This window comes from Rattus norvegicus, chromosome 14 (genome assembly GCF_021556685.1).
Source record: "Rattus norvegicus strain SHRSP/BbbUtx chromosome 14, alternate assembly SHRSP_T2T, whole genome shotgun sequence".
In the NCBI taxonomy this organism is placed as follows: Eukaryota; Metazoa; Chordata; class Mammalia; order Rodentia; family Muridae; genus Rattus; species Rattus norvegicus.
In genome coordinates this window covers 71,519,195-71,539,300 of record NC_141547.1, presented here as the reverse complement: position 1 = coordinate 71,539,300, position 20,106 = coordinate 71,519,195, and the positions used below count along the sequence as shown (strand labels likewise).

Here is a 20,106-nt window from a genome sequence, read left to right as displayed (position 1 = left end):
TTTTTCTTCTTTTAAAAGCAGCCTCCCTGGGAGATGTGAAGCAAACTTCTGTCCTAGTTTTGATCCATCCTTCCCCAATTGCTGGTGCTCTTGGGCACCTACTTGCTTATTTCCCATTTATAGATCTTTGGAGAAACAGATTTTCAAGAACTTCCTCAATTTTTGAATTGATAGTTTCCTCGCTAAGTTTTAGAAACTGAAGGGAGTTCCATTTTCAGGCACACGCGTAGCTCAGCAATGGTTGTCAGCAGTGCCATTCGAATATACACAGTTTTAAAATCACCGGCAATTTCTCAGCCTTTACCGCATATTCAAATCTAATTCTGCCTGCAAAGGTTGCATCCCAGGCAGTGCACACTCTGACTACCTAAGGAAGCCACACTTGCCACGTTCCTTTATATTGAACTGACTCAGGGCTGGGATCTCATACGGAAAAGCCTGGCGTAAAACAACCCCTCTACCTGCAGGACACAGCCTCTTTGACCTGACAAGCTATCCCCCGCTGCTCACTTTTGGAAAGGTGAAAGCCAATAAGAATAACCCGCAGCAAATGCAAACTCACTTTACACCTCGGTGTATTTTAAGGACCAAACGCCAAAGGCTTTGTTCATTCATGCTTTATTTCAAATCTCAGAATCAGGATAGGAGCTCTTGCACCTCGGTTTAGAATCTCGCAGATAACCAGATAACACCGAACGTAATGCCCATCCTTATAAACCAGAGCATGACACTAAACTGTGAACCAGGACCAGTGGCTTCATCTGCTTCTGGCTGAGCGACAGTTCCTTCTCTCAAGGTTCCTCATTCTGAATTTGGCAGTGGTGTCAAGCTGGTCACTCCTTGATGGCTCTTGAATTCTATTTCTAAACCACAGGCAGATCTGCAGTGAGCAGACGGAAATCCACAAGGAAGGTTGTGCCTGCTGTACACACTTTTAGGCAGACACACTTTTTAGTGCATGCGGATTCCCTTCTACAGCATCACTAAGTCAACCCCACCCCAACAGTAACCTCATTTGGAAGAAAAATCTAGAGTATTCATTTGTTTAAAAAACCGGCCGTGGTAAAAGGGTGAATATACAATTTACTATACACAAAATACATCGTTTCTGTAAACTGGTTTGAGTTTAGCACACTTCACATATGGAAGTAAGTTAGGTACCCAGCCATGACATCCGAATAGCTGGCTCACAGATAAATGTATCCGGGTGACAAGCACCCCTATATGTTTTAGTGTCTAAATAGAAATTCAGTGTAAAAAAATTTTAAAAACAAAACAGAAGAGAATCATTCGTGAGTAGCAATGGAAACGTGGATTATAACCATGACTGTTCATTCCTGACAAAGCACCTCCCTAAGACCACTGTGCTGTGTTCCCAGTGCCCGCCCGAGTCTCCGCATTTGCCACCATGGTTTCTTCTTGGAAAATTCTAGAAGACTCAGAAACTATCCAAAGTCTGGGATTCTTTCCGAGTTAGCTATCTTGATGCTGAAATGGAAATCAAACATGATTTTAGAAACTTTGAATTACAAAGAGAAGCAAAAATGCAGACTCCTAAAACGATCCCGTCAGGAGCCTGAGAACTACAGAAAACATAAATTTATTCAAGAGACAGGTGGGCAGACCTTGTGTGCATCATCTCATCACTGGATTCCAGCATAATTTCTGACATAGATTTATGTTTATAGGAGTTCACCATAAAACAATGTTTTACAATGCTAGCACAGATTTAAAAACTCTCAATTTCATAACCCTCAATATACATGTGAATATTTAGAGCTGATTATATTTACTACATTTAAAAGCATCTCATTTTATACTCTGTTCATCTGGCTGTAACCACATGTGTGTGTATCTACATATATGTATGTGCACACATTATCTAATCACATATGTAGATGATTCCATGTAATTAAAAGCGTGTTATATAATCTATATACTTAGATTTTCCACTTAATATGTTAGAATTCCTTGTTTTAGAAACTAAAAACAATAGTCCTATAAATTCACTTATGTGAAAGCATCGAACTTACTTCAAGCAATTTCCACTTCAGTTGTCAGTATCGAGACGGGCTAGAAACAAAAACAAAGCAGAATAATTGTAGCACTGTGGGCTAGGCTTCAGGTGGTTTCATCATCTGTGCTGAGAACCAGGATGTGAATATAGTCACAGCTGAATACAGACTAATCCCCAGAGAGTTTACCAAGGGAAAACCATGTCAGGAGAAGCAGGCTGTTTTATCTACCCATACTGCATTTGAAAGAATGATGTGGAGGATAGCATGAGGCAAGCTAAGACACGCTGTGGTTAGAAGATGTGTTTGGGGGTCACTAGGAACATGTGTGTGCTAAGGGTCACTAGGGACATGTGTGCAGTACATCAGAGTAGCAGAGACCAGGTGGCAGGCAGGTAACTGGCCACAAAGGGCTCCCTGAAACTTAGCTATAGGATCAGGAGGCAAAAACCAATAGAAGTTCTGCAGGGATCTTGCTGGATTCCACGTGTATGTCCATATCCTGTATGTAGATTTCTGGCTATAACCAATACTAAACCCTACCATCCTCTCACACTCCATTAAGACCACAACCTTGACCACCATGAAGAATATGTGCAGGGGGAGGTAGGAGGATTCCATTGGAGGGCCCAACCAGATCACTGTTCAGCAGAAGGGCCTCCAGGCACCTTCTATAAGACAGGCACATACAGAGCAGATGCAGGCAGGGGTACTGTGGCCGCACTAGCACCTCCCTTGGATCATATGTTTTTTCCTTTGGGTAGGAGAAATACGGGGAAGGTGGGGCCTTCCCATTTTTCCCAAAGCATCCGCAAGCAGACTGCACTAAAAGTAGCCTCTACAGCTCAATGGCAAGGCATAAGTTTGAAGACATATTTCACAGAAACAGAACAGTATGTTTTCCCCAATGTGATTAGTTGACATTAGATGGGAAAACAGCAGGCAGGGTATAATGGCTAATACCCATAATCCAGTCCTTGGGAAACTGACACAGGATTGGCGTGAATGTGGGGCCAGAAAGGATACAAATCGTGGCATCTCCAGTTGAGTGGACCCAATTCTTTCTATAGTGGCAACTTGATGGGATTTAGCATCACCAGGAAAACACAACATTGGACATGTTTGCACTGGATTTTTGAGGTTAGGTTAATTGAGATGTAAAACCCACCTCAAATGTAAGTGGCTCCTTCCTACAGTGTAGGGGTCCCAAACTGAATAAAAGAGGACAAAGCAAGGCAAACACTAACATCCATGTTGTCTGTTTCCTCACTGTGGACACACTGTGACCAGAAACCTCATGTTCTTGTCACCACAACTTCCTGCTATGACTTATACCTTAGAAACTGTGAGACAAAATACATCTTTCCTTCTCTAAGTTATTTTATCAGGTATTTTGTTACATCAAGCACAGTTCCTCTGAGGAAACTACCTCTCCTTGGTGCAGACTGTGTGGGAGGCAGAATTAACCTTACGAAGGATGTCTCAGGTGTCATGGCTTAGAGGCCCATTGCTTTTTTTCCTTAGGCAAAAGCCAATGACAGGTCCTATGACAGACTAACTAGAAGCTGGAACTAATCGTGTATGTACAGCAAATATAAAAGGGGGCTATATTAAATTTGTTTATGAAGTTGAATTTACCACAAACAATATGCTTCTTACTTATGAACACTTTGCCACGCCCAACTCCCCATGATGAAATAGATTGGCCAAACTGACTCTACCTCAGTTAAGTGTCAGTGAGTACTTTGCTTGTCACAAAGCTTTTCCTAAAGGGCCAAGCGCCTCCATGAAGCACTCACACCTAGCTTTGTCCTGGTTACAGACAGCATGTCAATGCTTAGGTGGAATCACATCACCAAGTCCATGTGAAGGGAGCGGGTATCTAGGTTCACGGGTACCATGTGAAGGTCTCTCTAGGAGTCTTTCCCTGTAACCCATGGCTCTGTGGGGAACAAAGGGAGGCTGAGTGGAACTGGCTTGGCTGACAGGCTAGGGATGCGCCTTTACTTATTTACTGAATGTTTGGCTCACCTTTAGATTCTGTCAGAATCATCTGGGGAGTAAGAATATCCCCATTATCATGGACTGCAAACCGTCAAAGAGGGGATTGCACTAAACTATGATTGAACATTTGACCCTCAGGGGCTCAGTTGACCCACACAACTTGTAGGCAAGCAGGGTTTTTATTGACATCCTTTGAAGATGTGGAAACAAGATTAAGGACATTTCCACAATGAAGCAAGTAATGGAGTGAAGATTTACTCCAGTCTAGACCCCACAGTCTTCTGACAGGAGTTGGCGGTCTTGTTGAGGCTAAAGTGACTGTGTCTCTAGGGCCTCTGAGGTGTCACTGTCTCATCTTCAAAACATAAGCAAGCCTTCTAATCCCCAACTCACTTTGAGTTCCTCAGGTGACCCACCAGGTCCCCATAAGACAGTGAACATTCAGGAAAGAAAGACGGTAGGTCTTGGTGTAATTGTCACTGAGAAAGTGGCTTCTGTGACACAGGCTAGGCCCTACCATCTTTGGGACTCACAATATTGCAAAATGGAAACAAAGCAAACAAGACCTTCAACCTGTCTTTGGGGCCATCCCATGGAATGCACTGAGGGATGACTGCAGGCACTAACACAGTCCTGGCTTCACCTCTCACACAATGAGGATTCCTGAGTCCTTTCCAAAGTCACATCTTCAAAGCAAGGCATATGCAAGGATTGTGCAAGCAGAATCATCAGTCAACCACCCTGAAACAGGCATTTAACTCTGCTGGAGCTTTTTTGCCTGTTTTAAACCTCAGCATTCATCCTGTTTTTTTCAATCGCAATCACCTCCTCCCCCTCTCCAGTAAATCAAACCAAAGCTTCAGCAAGGCTTCCTGCAATCCATTTATACAGACATGAACTGCTGTTATTCAGAACCAACAGCCCAGAGAACCAAGTGTTTTGTCCGAGGAGCGGTGTGCCTGTGGGACTGAGTGGGGTCTCAGTTATTTCATCTTTGACGCTTAAAGAGGACATCTGTCTCTCTACCCGCAAGAGCTCAGGCCAGGACCTGGTAGGATGGCTCCAAGGAAGAGAATTGGTGACTGCCTAGCAGGCATGTCCAAACTTCCGCCCCTGAGGGTCCCAGGTGAGCTGAGAATGCAGCCCAACACAAAATTGCAAACTTACTGAAAGCATACTGAGACTTACTGTTTTATTTTGGTTTACAACTTTTGTTTGTAACTTCCCTGATTGCTGAGTGTGAACTTTGTAGATAAGGGTCTTGTCGGTATTAACAGTTGGACACACCGACTGACTGACATCATTTCTAAGTGACAAAGTGTCCACAGCTCCGTCGATTTACTAAAAGATTCCCGGTTCTCAAAGACAGTCCTACCACTGGCAAGTGAAGCTCTCTCTTCTTACTGGAAACATTTTGGGGCTACAGCACACTCTGCTGGGCCTACTGAAGCTTTTACTCTTATTGCTTCTTGCACTACACCACCACACCCTCTTCTAAAATGGGTTTGTCACCAGTTGCAGGGCAAGTAACAGATAGTTCTTCCACTAGAGCAACTACTTAACCACCTGAGGGCTTGAGCAGATCCCACACCTGAGGGAAGTGAAGTACAAAGGTATCTGGCCCATGAGGGTGACTTCTAACAGGCCACGTTTTCTTCAGAGCTCCCCACTGCTGAGATGAGGCCTATGGCAGGTCCTCCTGAATGTCTGTCTCCTACTTTCTTTCACAGTAGATCCTCATAAATGTCTTGTACCCCAATTTCCAGCTGGCCACACCCTTGCACTCAAGCAGGCCTCTCTTCAACACTTTCCACATAGCCTCAATGAAGTGACCTGCTTGAGAGTGGGCATTAAGACATCCCACCCAGGAGGACAGCACCAGGAGTCAACTCTAGACACTCAGCAAGTCCTCAGAGAACTGATGCCGGGTGTCGTTGGTAGGAAAGAGTTCACCTCTGACCTGATAAATGGAGACACTCTCCAAGCTCACCATGCCAGGAAGAGGGAGGGCAGTATCAAGGGCAGGGCTGGACAAAACCTTGTAAACTGATACTTGCCTTGAAGCAACCTTACAACATAGCACTCTGGCAGCCAAGTTCAGCAAATTATCAGAAAAAGGTCTTTATCCCCCACTTCAGAACCGTACTGCCCCTCCCCAGCATCATCAGATGCTCTGACCTATTCATCTACACAGTTCCAAATTCATCAAAAGAGATTCTGATCTCCAGGATGGTGGTACCAGAAAGCAGGGGTCGGCGGGTGGAGGTGGGGATAGGGGATGGGGGGTGGTCATCGGCTGGTGGTATATGCTTTGGAGAAGTGATTAGGGCATGAAACTCCAAAGAACTCACAGACCACCACCACAATATGAAGACACAATGAGAAAGGAGATGTCCTGTATGACAAATCTTCCCTTACCAGACACTGTGTCTTAGGGCACTTTGATCTCCCATTCCCTAGCCTATAGAACCATAAGGAAGAAATTTCTATTCTTTATAAGCTACAAGACTTGTTGTGATTAGTTAGAACAGCTCAGACATTAAAATGATACCTCTCCCTGTATATGACAATCGAAACAAGGGGATCTTAAGCTTTTAGAATATACCAAGTTGTAAGTTGGGGGTGGTGGATGGAGGAACCTTTATCTTTCTGAAAGGAAAAATTTTACTAACGTTCTTGTTCTCTTCCTCTTGAAACCTGCCTCTAGGCAACATGGTTTAAGATAAGGATGTCCCTGAGTAGGAGGGGAACTCTTATGGAGAAGTATCAGGTGAAGAGCCCAAACTGGGGACCTCCCTGAATGTGGTCTCTCTTCTTTTAAAGGAATATGCCCCATGTGGAGCATGGGACGTCTATGACAAGAATGATTTCCTATGCTCCAATGTTCGATTCAGTGCTCTGCAGCAGCCCCTGGGGAGCTGAGCATTCATTAGCTTGGAGTCAAGTGGGTAGACATGGGGAGGAAACACTTCTCAGCAGAAAGGCGGCCCCTGGTGGACACATTTGTCTAAACTTTTAGTGGAGTGCAATAGAATTCACTTGGCTATCTGGCAAATCCAGACCCACAGGAAGTCCCTTAACTCCACAGACCATAAAAACACAAGGATTTTGGAGGAAAAGCTAGAGGTTGATTATAGTTAATTTTCTGGAGAGAAGGAAGAAGGAAGGGAAGGAGGGAGGGAGGTGCAGAAGGTCTTCGAATCACTACTTTGTGGTTTAGGGCAGAAGGCTCAGTAAAGGTGCACATGCATGGACCACATTAGGATCTAGAGTCGCTCATAGCATTTAAAGATGACATTCAATCTAGATGCTACTCAGCTCCATTGCTGAGAAATCCACTGAAAACTTCTCCATTGGGCATCGTGGAATGCTATGCGGAGCGCGGCTAGAGCTAGCCAGTGACAGTGCAGTGTCATGCAGAGAGAAGTGAAGGGCTCCGAGAGCATGCAGAAGACTTGGTGTCAGGTCTAGCAGAGACAAAAGGCTCAGCACAGGCTAGGCATGCACTTCAGGCTTCGTTTTACCTTGTCATAACAGGATTGTGAACACCATATAAATGATCTTTATGATAACCATTACTACCGTTTTCCAAACTGCAACAAAAATAAATACACCAGAAACACCAAGTTACCCCTGGGATGAAATATGTACGTTACGGATCACAACAACAACGTAAAGGTTACGAAACATGCCTCACAAATTCTTAGGTCCACACAGAAGGTTTGAAGGTGTGTTATATTTACATCTTCCCTCCTTCAAAACCACAGTGGTTTTATAGATCAATACATTTAATATTAAAAGCATTCATTCACTCAATGAGTGGTTTGGAAGCACCTTCTATGCGGCAACCTTCTTTCTAAGAGGTGTCATGATTTATCTTTACCCAGACATATGTATTTATTGTTCTTTTGTCATATCATCAATTTAACTGATGGTCTGCCATGTAACAGAAACCTCCCCCATCCCATCTGTGAAGATAGATTTTTTAAAAAGGCTTACTTTTTCATGGGTACAGTCTCAACACTATAAAATACAAAAGGGGGGAGACAGGGTTATTTTGCTTGTGGTGTCACTATTAAGGCTCATGATCTACCCCCTCCCGGTGTTTTCACTGCAGTTGAGTGCTGACAGTACAAATTTCAGAGACAAGGAGGATAGAGAAGGCAGAAGGAAACATGCATGTTCACCAGACAGAGCAAAGGCAGGCGGCAGAACTGGAGGAAAGGAGCAACAACAGTTATCAAAGAGTGAAATGCCACATCCCCGAGACAGATGAGCTGAAAAAAGAAGGACACAGTTAAAGAAGAAAAAGATCAGTCGTAAGATTGGCTAAAAGCAAACAAAACCAAGAATAGCAACAACAGTAACAGAAACGATGGGGAGGGAACAGCCCAGTCCTTAAGCAGAAGCCAAGTTTTTCTCATGAGGACTCGGCTCTGGTGTCTGTCTGAGGACAGTGCTGCGTAGAAACCTCATACTCACTCATCATATACATCCTCTGAATCCATCCTGCGATAGTACTTGGCCAACTTGATAGCGATGATTACAGCCGGAAGTAAGAGCATGGTGGCTTTCCCTATGCCGAACCAGAACAGATTCTGAGGATAGCAATAACAGCAACAACGAAAAGTCAGTAGAATTAAATGCTTTAAGTTTGATAATAGGAAGGAACATTTGCTAGGGGGAGAATTCTTTGGGCAATTTTTGAAGTTCGTATTTTGCTCTCAAAATCAACGGTGAACCTAACAGGAACCAGCCCCCAGGTAGAGAGCAGCGTATTAATGTAACCCAGTTAGTCTTTCAGGAAGATGTGCAGATCCTAGGCCCATGTTTATTTTGTAAAAGAGGTAGAAAAACATTTAGTGGTGAAACTAAGATTTGCTCTGAGACAGTCAAAAAAAAAAAAAAAAAGCACATAATCACACACTACATGGGGTATTGTGGAGATTTGGTCTTTTGCCATGTATCACAATGCTAAAATACTGGCTCCTGCAATGTGGTTGCCCTCAGGGATGAGGAGATCCTCATATATGTCAAGTGATGCTGTGTAACCTTGCTCCTTAGTTTAAAGCTATTGGTTGAATAAAGACACCTAGAGCCCATAGCTGGGCAGAAGAGAGGAAGGTGGGGCTTAGGTTCCTGAGCTTGGGATCAGAGGCAGAGACCATAGGAGAGAGGGAGAAGGTTGAGAGAGAAGACGTCATGGAGTAAGGGACTGTGAGAAATGGCCATGATGGCTGGCCAGTTGGAGTAAGAGTGGCCCTGGTAAAACATGGGGATGTCATATCTCAGGGTTATTGATAGGGAAGTAGATACTAATAGTTAAGAGGGGTAGGTATCTGGCCAGCTCTGGTGCTGATCAAGGCTTATTATAAATATAAAAGTTTTATGTTTTTTATCTGGGGACAAAATGATCTAAGGTGGGGTAGAACCCCCCAACTGAGATTAAATATTTACTACAACAGGTCAGGCTGTCTAACCAAAATAGATAAAGATAGTACAACATGGGGGGACCCTGGTATGTGCTGAGGGTAGAAATCCCCAACTGAGATTAAATATTTAGTGCAATAGGATAGGCTGTCTAACCAAAATAGTTACAGATAGTATAGTTTGGGAAGACCCTGGTGTGCGCTGAATGCTACTTTGGCCTCTTGGCTGAACTTTTATAGGATGAGGATGCTGGTAGGGCTTCTGAAGCCCAGGCCTCCCTGGGAGTTTATAGGCAGTTAACGGTTGTTGGGGGGAAGAAAAAAATAATTATTTTGTGGTATACCACTAGAAAGGACACTCACACTCCTCTAAAGATCTTTCACCCACGTTCCTGTAAACAACTCTAATGAAGACCATTAGGTTAAGAAAATCTGGTTTGAAAAAGGAGGGTGATCAGAGTGAAGGGCGTGGGACAAGGGAGGACAGTGGTGGCATCTAATCTTCAGAAGAATAGCCTTATCATGAAGCTATCAACCTCTTAGAACAAGGTTGAAAGCATAGAAAACCACCAATAACACAATATGGGGTGTGGATTGCGGGGAGAACATGTTTATTTAATATGTCTTCTCTTTTGGAAAGATGAACTTCTTACCAGAGGGTCAGCAACATAGCTACACAGAATGCCATTAACAGCAGAGTCCATTGCTGTAATCATGGGTTTGCAGGATGTCATCTTCTCTGTGATCTGTGGAATGGGGAACATTCACTGAGCCAGGCTCACAAAAATCATGCCCTAAGTCAGGACCCCTGGCTGGATTCACGAGTGCCAGAAGCCAGGAGGGCTGACAGCTGCTGAGCACTGAGGAGATCTATAGCCGACACAGTGACATACACTTATAGCAAGTTCCTTATTCCCCATGAGCCACAGTTTTCCTCATTTGCTGTCTGGAATACTAAGAGCCATCCCATAGAACTGCTGGGAGAGCCAAGGAGCGCACACACCCAGCCAAGGGCTGCAATGACAAATGAAAGATGCCACGCAGCAAAGGTGAGCAAAGGGACGAGGGGATTGGAGGGTGGGATGCTCACCCTTGTGGGGAGACTGTCCCACCCCAAAGGTCCTGGTTCCCCTTATTTACAAATCTCTCAATGCAGACAAGTATAACAAGTCTTTGCGCTACAGAACTCCGCTGGGTTTGAACTGTGCACCGGTTCCTTTCCTAACTATGCATTTAGCCACTTTGGACCCCCACAGCATCAAGCTGAGCTGCACATACACCCCCGAGATCACAATATGTCAATTCACCATAACAACCTTTACATATAGCTCCCTATGTACATTCAAAAATGTCCTAGAGCACACCAGGGGACTTGAAGGAGTGATGGAGAATGGGAATCCAGACTCAGCTGATTTGGGGGAATATGCACAGTACAGTAAACTGTGTTCTCTGAGTGACCATCTAAGGAAAACCCTTAAGTACCTTCTTATGCCTATGCATAATTGGACAGGTATATAATTAAAGTCAGACACACCATGGGGAAGGACATGTGAAGTGAATGAAGACTTCCATAACCTGCATCTTTAATGAAAAGTGAAATCATCCCTGTCCCATCCCTAGCAACTAGCTCTTCCTTCTGAAGACCCCATATGAGGAAGCCTCAACCAGTAACCAGCTGACCTTGCAGCTACCTCAGACAGCCTGCTGCTTCCTATACCTTTGAATAAAATCCTTGCTGCTTTGATATTCATTTCTTTAGGTTTTCTGTACGAGATGCGGGGAACCTGGAACACCAGGTCCAGACAGGCACTTTTATACATCTCCAGTTGAAATGACCAGGATTTTGGTATCCTTCAGAATTTATACTAGAAATGACTCTCCTGAGATATGCACCTGTTATGCTCATAAAAGACAATGCTACTTACGGCGTACAAGACCCATTGCAGATAATGTTCAAAGTAGCCTATTATTGTTCTCCCAAACTTCTTTGTTTCCTAGAAAGAAACCGAAGATTAGAACCATTAATAAAAGGACTAGAGCAGTGGTTCTCAACTTGTGATCAGATATCCTGCATGTCAGATATTTATATTACGATTCATAACAATAGCAAAATTACAGTTATGAAGTAGCAATAAAATAATTTTATGGGGGTTGGGGACTTAGCTCAGTGGTAGAGCGCTTGCCTAGTAAGCGCAAGGCCCTGGGTTCGGTCCCCAGCTCCGAAAAAAAAAGAACCAAAAAAAAAAAAAAAAAAAGATTTTAGGGCTGGAGAGATGGCTCAGCGGTTAAGAGCACCCGACTGCTCTTCCAGAGGTCCTGAGTTCAATTCCCAGCAACCACATGGTGGCTCACAACCATCTGTAAAGAGATCCGATTCCCTCTTCCGGTGTATCTGAAGACAGCTACAGTGTACTTATATATAATAAATGAATAAATAAAAAAAAATCTTTAAAAAAAATCTTAAAAAAAAATAATTTTATGGTTAAAGGTCACAATAACATGAGGAACTATGTCAAAGGTGTTTAGTTTCAGACCCGGGCACAAGGGACTGAGGTGCATCTCCACCCACATCCCTGAACTCCACCTGCAACCCTGAACTCTCCACCCACAAGCTTGAACTCCACCCACAAGCCTGAACTCCACCCACATTCCTGAACTCTCCACCCACAAGCCTGAGCTCCACCCACAAGCCTGAACTCCGCCCACATCCCTGAACTCCACCCACAAGCCTGAACTCCGCCCACATTCCTGAACTCCACCCACAAGCCTGAACTTTCCAGCCCAGGGACCGGGCTGCCCTTCCTCCAGAGGCTCTTCCCTGTATAATCCAGACATTTTGGTCTCATCTCTTCTCCTCCTTTTCTGTCTCTGCATGCACTCCCTTTCTCTTTCTGCTCTTCCTCCCCCACCCGTTTCCATGACGACTGCAATGGCCTTGGTCCTTGGGGGCGATGAACTCACCTGAGAACAGTTTCCCAATAAACCTGCATTTAATATACTCTAATCTGGCTTGAACTGGCTGGTTTCACCAGCGGGAAAAAGAACTTATGAAAGGGATTGCAGTATTGAGAACCATTGGACTAGACATACCTAACGGGTATAGCCATTTCATACTCACAGGGTGCTTTATCTACACATTTGTTTAAGAAAAGAGAAAGAACTCACTCCAATAACGATGGAGGAGAGGTTACTGGTGAGGAAATGCTGAGCAGAATCCAAAGAGGCAAGGACCTTCTTCACTTCCTCCTGGAAAACAAGAGATTTAAACAGACAGTTTGCAAATCAATTAGAGTTCCCCTAGACAGGCCAATTCCAGGATCCCCACTCCTCTTGATCAAAATCTGAAGGCCCTGGATTCCTCTCTATAAAATGGAGTGGCACTGTCAATATATATGCAATCTGCTTGTGCACATGTCTAGTACTAGGTACCTGCTCCTTCAGTAGCTGACATACTATGACATAGCTGTGTGTGTTAACAATAACAAAACAGGGGGTCTATACATGTTTGTGGTAGACAAAACCTACCCCTCTCCTGTATGTTTCCTTCCTTCCCTCATTCCTTCCTTTTCTTTCTTTCTTCCTTCCTTTCTTTCTTTCTTTCTTTCTTTCTTTCTTTCTTTCATCTGTCTGCCTGCCTGCCTTCCTTCGGTCTGTCCTTCCTTCCTTCCTTCCTTCCTTCCTTCCTTCCTTCCTTCCTTCCTTCCTCTCTTCTGTTTCCATACATGGATTGATCCCATGCCTGTGCTCACTAGACAAGCATTCTATCACTGTGCTAAATCCCAAGCCCCTCTATTCAATATATAACTGTTTGAACCCACCCACAGACACAGAACTCTTGTTGATGGATAGCTGTCTAGTGGCTAAGGACTATAACATCACACTCTGGCTCAGCCCTCTGAGGACAGGAGCAAGAGATGAACTCAGAGTGAGGACACACTCTGGGGCTACATGCCCAATGGGTCTTTGATGGGAATCCCCTGGTCATTTGTAAATTCACACTGCCAGAAGAACGGCATTGATGACTTCCTTTGGAGGAGACAGCTGACCTCCTTCAAGGTTGCCCAGCTAGCTGGTTTTTTCTTTCTTTTTGAAAATTTTGAAAGCTGACATCTGTTGAAACATCACACCAAGAGGCAGCCACTTCAAACCCATGTGACAACTTGTTACAAACAGGAAAAAGAGGCTCCTTTTGCACAGAGGTCCAGGGAAACAGAGCTGGGCAAGTGAATCAGAACTGAGTTCTGTCTACTGCTCATGCACAAAACTGGGTTCCAATAGGGGTGCAACATGCAACTGCAGGCCTCATCCTGAATGTGCAGAGAGACTGTGAGCTCACAGTATATTACCAGAACCCCTTGGCATGGGACAGACATGTATGAAATGCACTGGGACCAGGAACACAGGCATGGCCCCGGAGACAAGCAAATGCACTGGTCCTCAGGGGGACTGTGTCTCAATATTGGGCTCACTAAAGAAAGCAGAAAGAGCATTTTTTAAACTGTGGGGTTCACACCACAGAGTTTCTATGAGCAGTCTTTCCAGTTCAACAAAGATACTTATTTCTGATTCATCCACCGCAGTTCTGCAATATAAGATGAACTCAACACAGCCTATGGGCTCAGTTTCTGTTTCAGGGTGCCTCTTGTGGTGGAGTGATGAACCTAGATACTGGTGCTCTTCCTGGCACAGCTTCCCAGCTGTAGGATGGTCAGTCCTCTAATCTAGGAGTTTGGAATCTGCGACTCAGTTAACCTTTGCAGCAGGGAAGGGAAAGATCTACTGAATATGTAAGGATTCTTCTGATCATTCTTCCCTAAACAATACAGGACACCAGCTATTTCCATCATATTTCTACTGCACTGGGTGTTGTACACAATCTAGAGATGGTTTTAGTACAGTGGAAGGTGTACTTTTCCAGGCTGAGTCTTTTAGGGGATAAGCAAGTTGAAAAGCCTGTGGCATACCCAGCAATGACGGTGAACCTGTGTGGTTAACAGTGCCGTGGCTACCATTGACATGGTACAATCTTTATAAGGGTAACCACACTTAGTCTTGCCTCTTATACAGCAAGACCAGGACTCCTGAGACTTGCATTTAAAGAAACACTTGGGAGAAGGGAAGCCATGGGAAAGCCAGGTTGGTATTCAATACTCTGGACACCTTTATCTAACTTAAAGTACTTGAGAAAATCACTACCTCTGTAATTCTAGGTGTGGTACTTGATAACAAACCTCATGAAAGAAAATCAAACCCTTACCGGCAACTTGCTGCTTGTTTGCTTAAGGGCCCAGACACTTTGTTTTAATGAATTCTGGTGGAGAAAGGAAAAAGACTTCAAAGTTCTCATTGAAAACATCAATACCATAGGCCTTGAGTCAGCCCCTCTCCCAATATAGACTTCAGATCTGACTGTAAAGTTGTAATGGCTGCATTCTAGAAAGTAGGACAGACATGAGCAACAACATGGACCTTAGGCACCATTTGTGAGTAAGAAAAACTATAGAATAAAGACAGAATCATATTCAAACAGTTTGATATCACACACAGCATACAGGAACTCCTGCAAAAAAGGTTTAATTGGTGGAAAAGCTTTTTTAAAACAGAGTCTGCCCATCAAGCATGGTTTACCTAAATGATTTAGGTTAACTGGGCAAACTTTATCTATTAAGAGCCACATTGCAAATACTTCAGGTTTTACAGGCCATATTCTATGCTTATAGCAACAGCAGCCAGAGGTAGTTTCTAATTAGCTGTAATGACTGTGTCCCAGTAAAACTTTATTTAAAAGAGAAAAACTGGCAGCAGGCTGGGTTGGGTCAGGCTGTGGTTTATAGGGGGCAGTTTGCTAGCCCCTGCCTGGTTTAGATGATGGATCTATGGCCAGGTTGTCCTAGCTCTGAAAAGACCAGGGTGTTCTGTCTACTTGAAGAAAAGCATTGGAGAAAAATGCAAACAACAGTAAGTATGCTCACATAAGCTCACTGTGTTCTAGGTGTGCGCAAAGACAGAGAACTGCAGAGAGCCAATGCACAGTGTATATGAATCCAGTAGGAGAACCCTGTGGAACTCTAGCAAACCAGGAAGTAAGGAGGGGAAGAGACAGAAACAAGTGGAGTGGAAACTAGATCTATATGTGCCTATATCAGAGAGGATGGACTTGCGTACATCACAAGCCTGAGCAACTATCCTAGGGACCCAGTTTCCACACAGTTCTCCCTTTGACCACCACAAACAGGTCTGGGAGCAAACATAGCATTGATACCTCTGGTTTCTGAGTTCAGAGGTTAGATATTTTCATGAACCAAGTGATAGTGATGTAGAAGCTACCCCAATATTCCAGCATTCTTCTCACTTTTATTATTCAAAACCTTACTGTTTGATCAGGACACTGGGATGTCATTATGTTTAAGAGGGACAAAAGAGGGATTTGAAACCAGGTCTGTGGAATCTCAAACTGCAAACTACCTTTGTTTTCTATAGAACTATAGAAGCGAGGGGACAGAAGGTTGGACGGTTTGGGGGTAGAACAGAGGAGAAAGAGAGACAAGCTGTGGATGAAGCCAACAGAGCTAAAGGAGACAGAGGTACTTACCCTCACCCTCACAAATTTCTAAGCAGAGGTTGGAGAAAAAGAATTGGAGAATATGTCAGCATGGGACCTGAGCACAATCACACCACCCAGGAGGCCTACTAGCTGGAGTGCAGGCTAAAGTGAGGTGCTGGAGACAGGTGTGGGGTGAGTCTCACTGCTCACACCCTTGTGGAAGGAATAGAGGGAAGAGCAGAGGAGGAAAGCACGATTTAAGGTTGTGGTTTTTAAAGCCCCGCTCCATATTCGAGGCTGAGGCTGAGTGGAGAGGCCCTCGGACACATCAGAGTGTGTGTCTTGAGGCTATCAGCAACTAAACTAGCTAACGAGGTGCTGGACTTCACTCAGGCTGCCACAAAATGCCATGGTTGTTAACTGTTACCAGTGACTGCTGCACAGGAGGGACGTGCTGCTGGTGGATGGCTCGAATGTTCTGTGCATCCATTAAGAAGGCCTGTTTCAGATTTCCGTCAGGCTACAAAGAGAAGAAAACATGTAAAGATCAGCCCCATCCTTCTGGACCACAACACAGGCTCTTTAACCATAAAGGATACCAGAAGACATCATATAACTACAGGATCCCCTCTTAGACAATCAGGACAAGGGTAGGCATCAGGGCGATACCAGAAGACACCACATAACTACAGGATCCCCTCTTAGACATTCAGGACAATGGTAGGCATCAGGGTTAGCCCAGAGACGCAGCGCCTAGACAAGACGGCTTCAGACTACGAAGCCACAGATTTGGTAGCGATTCGCACTCCTAAGCAATTCCTAAACACAAGATGCTGTCGTTGCCTTTCCTCTGCCCCCAAATGACAGAGCCACTAAAGTTCCCTGTTTTACTGTTCAGAAAAAAACAAGGCTCATTTGTGAATTAAACAAATGAATTCACACTTAAACGACAGTTAGTATATGGACTATAAGAATCTTGTAAGGCAGGTATAATTTCTGCCTCCATTTTACAGACTGGGAAACTAAGGCACAGGTGGGTAAAATACTTTGCTCAAGCTACTAGTATTAGGAAGACACGAAGTCAGGGTTTAGACCTGGGTCTTCCTCTAGAGCCCAGCTTCCTTGTCACCTCAGCCTACCATTTGTTAGAGGGGACCAGGCCAGCCTTGTAAAAGAGCTGATCTGTGGGCTATGATGGTGCCTCTGCCCAATCTTCTATGTTCACTGTTGGTGATGCAAGGCACAACTCCGTTACCACTCCTTACAATGCAAGAAAAATGTATGTGTGTATACCTACATGTGTGCATGTCTGTATAAATGTACACAGGTATCTTCATATCTGTGTACATGTATGTGTGTATGTCTGCATGTGTGTGTATGTCTGTATGCTGTGTGTATATATCTGTATATATGTGTATGTCTGTATGTGTCCCGACGTGTGAATGACTGTGTATATTCTATGTATCTATATATATGTATGTGTATATCTGCATGCTATATGTGTACATATCTGTATATATGTATATGTCTGTGTGTGTCCCTATGTGTTCTTGTCTGTATGAGTGTGTGTATATTCTGTGTGGATGTATGTATGCATATACATATATGTATGTATGTATGTATTGTATGTCTATGCATGTATACATGCTGTGTATGTGAATGTGTGTGTAGTATATGTGTTTGGAGTGGAGGTAAGGGTCTATGAAAGCACATGCAAAGGTAAAAGCCTTCTGGACCATGTAGGGACAATTGCCAATGGGACCTCTGATGCACTGGTGAGGTGCTTGTGAGACCCGATCAAGCCATGGTGACAGGGACCTCTTTGTGGCTTCCCAATCAATGCTATTGACATTTGCTGTTCCAACTATGACAGTATTTAACCAGGCTACTCAAACTCACCAACTGGTTTGCTTCTGTTTCCAGAAAAGAGGCAAATGTCAGCAGGTCCACTTTGGTAGGGGGTTTCTCAGCCTAAAAGGGAGGAAATGGGAAAACAAAACAAACATCTTATAGACAAGTGTAGGTTGATGTCATTATGCAGGTGAAGGCAGGCACAGGATAGAACGAGGCTGTCATTGGGTTAGAAGGAAGGATGGGCGGGAGAAAAGTTTTAGAGGGGAGAGAGGAGAGTCAGGGTAAGGAGGAGCAGGGAGAACATGGCGGAAGATGTTAAGATTCGTCTCTGCGCATAGATTGTTATAACTAGTTTTAAGGGATGGATGTGTACAGGATTTTGTGCTGTCTAGATGGGCAAATCATATCTTATCAATTGGATCAGAGGTTATTGTGTGGTGTGTTCTTTCATGTGGCGACTTAATTGAGTCCACGGTAAGAGGGTCACTAGATAAGTGGTCTCTGTATGAAACTGGTGTGGCAACAACCTGCCTTGGGTACTAGATAGGTAGAGAGATTGCTGGCAGGCTCAGAGAGTAGCCATCTGCAGTGTGAGATGGGACGGAGCCTAGCCGGTGAGATGCTTTGTCGACTGAGATGAAAATATCCCGCAGATGCCTTGTGGCCATATGGTGTGAGCTCTAGCAAGGATAAAAGAAACTGCTTTTATATTTTTACTGCAGCAGACAAAGGCTTTTGAAATCTGAACCATCAAAAGGGCCACAGCCATCAGGGAACAAATAAAGCTAGAAACTGTTACATAGGTGACTACATTTGCATTTCCTATGTATATATATTAAATACACACACATATTATATATATTATTCATCCATGAAAAAGAATGCAACAAATACCACTGTAACTCTAAAAGCATGTTCAGCAGAATGATCTAGAAAAGTAAGTCACAAAGTATACATTTCTACTTCTATGGGTTATATGGAATAGAGCACAGATGGATTCAGCCAGGAGTTTGGAGCTGGGGAACAACTGCTTTTGGGTAGAGTGCTTCCTGTGGGAGATGAAACAATGCTGGGGCTGGAGGTGCTAACTATGAAGACACTAAATGCCCCTAAATTGCTGGCCTTAAAAATGCTGACCTTTATGCTATGTGAACCTGTTACTATGATAAACACAAGTGCAAATGAAACACATGTGTGCAATACTCTAATTTCTCCCCAAAGACCATGCATCTGTATCTGACTCATACCTCCTGTAAGTACATGGAATAATTGATTCTATCTATCCCAGATTGTGCAAAGTCCTCGAGGCTCTTCCTTCCTGTTTTGTCCAACAGTTCGATGCTGTCAATGTTCACATTCAGCTTTTCCAACTCCTTCACTATGTCTTCAGAAAGCTGTGTAATAGAAAAGCATCCTTTCAGTCACATACTCAGAGCCTTCAAGAAGAATGGGGGTTACTAGATCAAGAGAGAAGCATAAACTTTGAGAATCACCACCTCTTCTCCACCTCCATAAGCATCCTCTCTGGAGGTACAATCCAGAGAAGAAGATTACATCTCCACCCTTAAAGACCTCAGTGCAAGAAGCTGAGTCATGAGAGAGGGGCACATCTACTTCGTCAGAAGACCAGGCAGAGAGGACTCAGTGGAAATGGGCTATAGAGAAGAAATGAGCTCTAGGAATCTAGACTTCACAAGCAGAGAGGCTAAAAGGACAGAGCAGGCTGTCATTCCAGGGAGGAGACCTGCAAGCACCTGGGTAGTAAGACATAGGAGATATCTTCTGGGAGACAAAGGTCCTGGGAATGTGGGGATGTTTTAATAGCCAATCAGTAGTTCCCATCAGTATACTGTGCCTGGCTACCATTCTCAACTGTTACATGGTGGGGTACAGGGAAAATATCCCATGGCATGTGGGGCAAAAGAGTATAAAAAAGATCTGCTTAGGACTTTGTCACAGATGATGTTTTATTTATGGAAATATTTAGTGCAGGTCCTGCATATAAAACTCAAATAAATCTATCAAACAAGAGGTCCTCGCAGTGCAAAGCTGTAGAGACAGCTTGGTTCCTCTAATGACCTTCTATGATGCCAAACTCAGCAGGACCTTCTCCCCTGGTCTTTCTTTGGATCTATCTATTCATTCTGGAAGCCGAGAAGGCTTAAAAAGGCCTCCTAGTAGGAAGATTGAAGATGTCTAACCTAATTGTTCTCTAGCTCAAGAGCAGAAACTCATGCTCTTCTGTCCATATGCTCTCTAG

The 20,106-nt window shown here is 44.0% G+C and overlaps 1 protein-coding gene across 33 annotated transcripts in view; it reads right to left on the bottom strand.

Moving 5' to 3' along the window:
• Positions 1-602: 602 nt before the first annotated feature.
• Prom1 (prominin 1) overlaps positions 603-20,106 on the bottom strand; it is a 104,604-nt gene continuing 85,100 nt past the window's right edge. For 9 of the 33 annotated variants that reach the window (XM_087584208.1, XM_087584214.1, XM_087584207.1 and 6 more), the window contains 10 exons: positions 19,094-19,240; positions 17,892-17,963; positions 16,420-16,512; positions 14,706-14,759; positions 12,614-12,694; positions 11,374-11,442; positions 10,102-10,194; positions 8,502-8,617; positions 2,034-2,073; positions 603-1,488 (listed from right to left, as the gene is read on the bottom strand). In XM_087584208.1, coding sequence (XP_087440334.1) covers positions 2,058-2,073; positions 8,502-8,617; positions 10,102-10,194; positions 11,374-11,442; positions 12,614-12,694; positions 14,706-14,759; positions 16,420-16,512; positions 17,892-17,963; positions 19,094-19,240 — 741 coding nt within the window. In that variant the 3' untranslated portion in view covers positions 603-1,488; positions 2,034-2,057. Of the gene's footprint in view, positions 1,489-2,033; positions 2,074-7,543; positions 7,613-8,018; positions 8,043-8,501; positions 8,618-10,101; positions 10,195-11,373; positions 11,443-12,613; positions 12,695-14,705; positions 14,760-16,419; positions 16,513-17,891; positions 17,964-19,093; positions 19,241-20,106 lie in introns of all 33 variants that reach the window. The other 24 variants (XM_087584192.1, XM_087584199.1, NM_021751.2 and 21 more) reach the window with 3 other exon arrangements.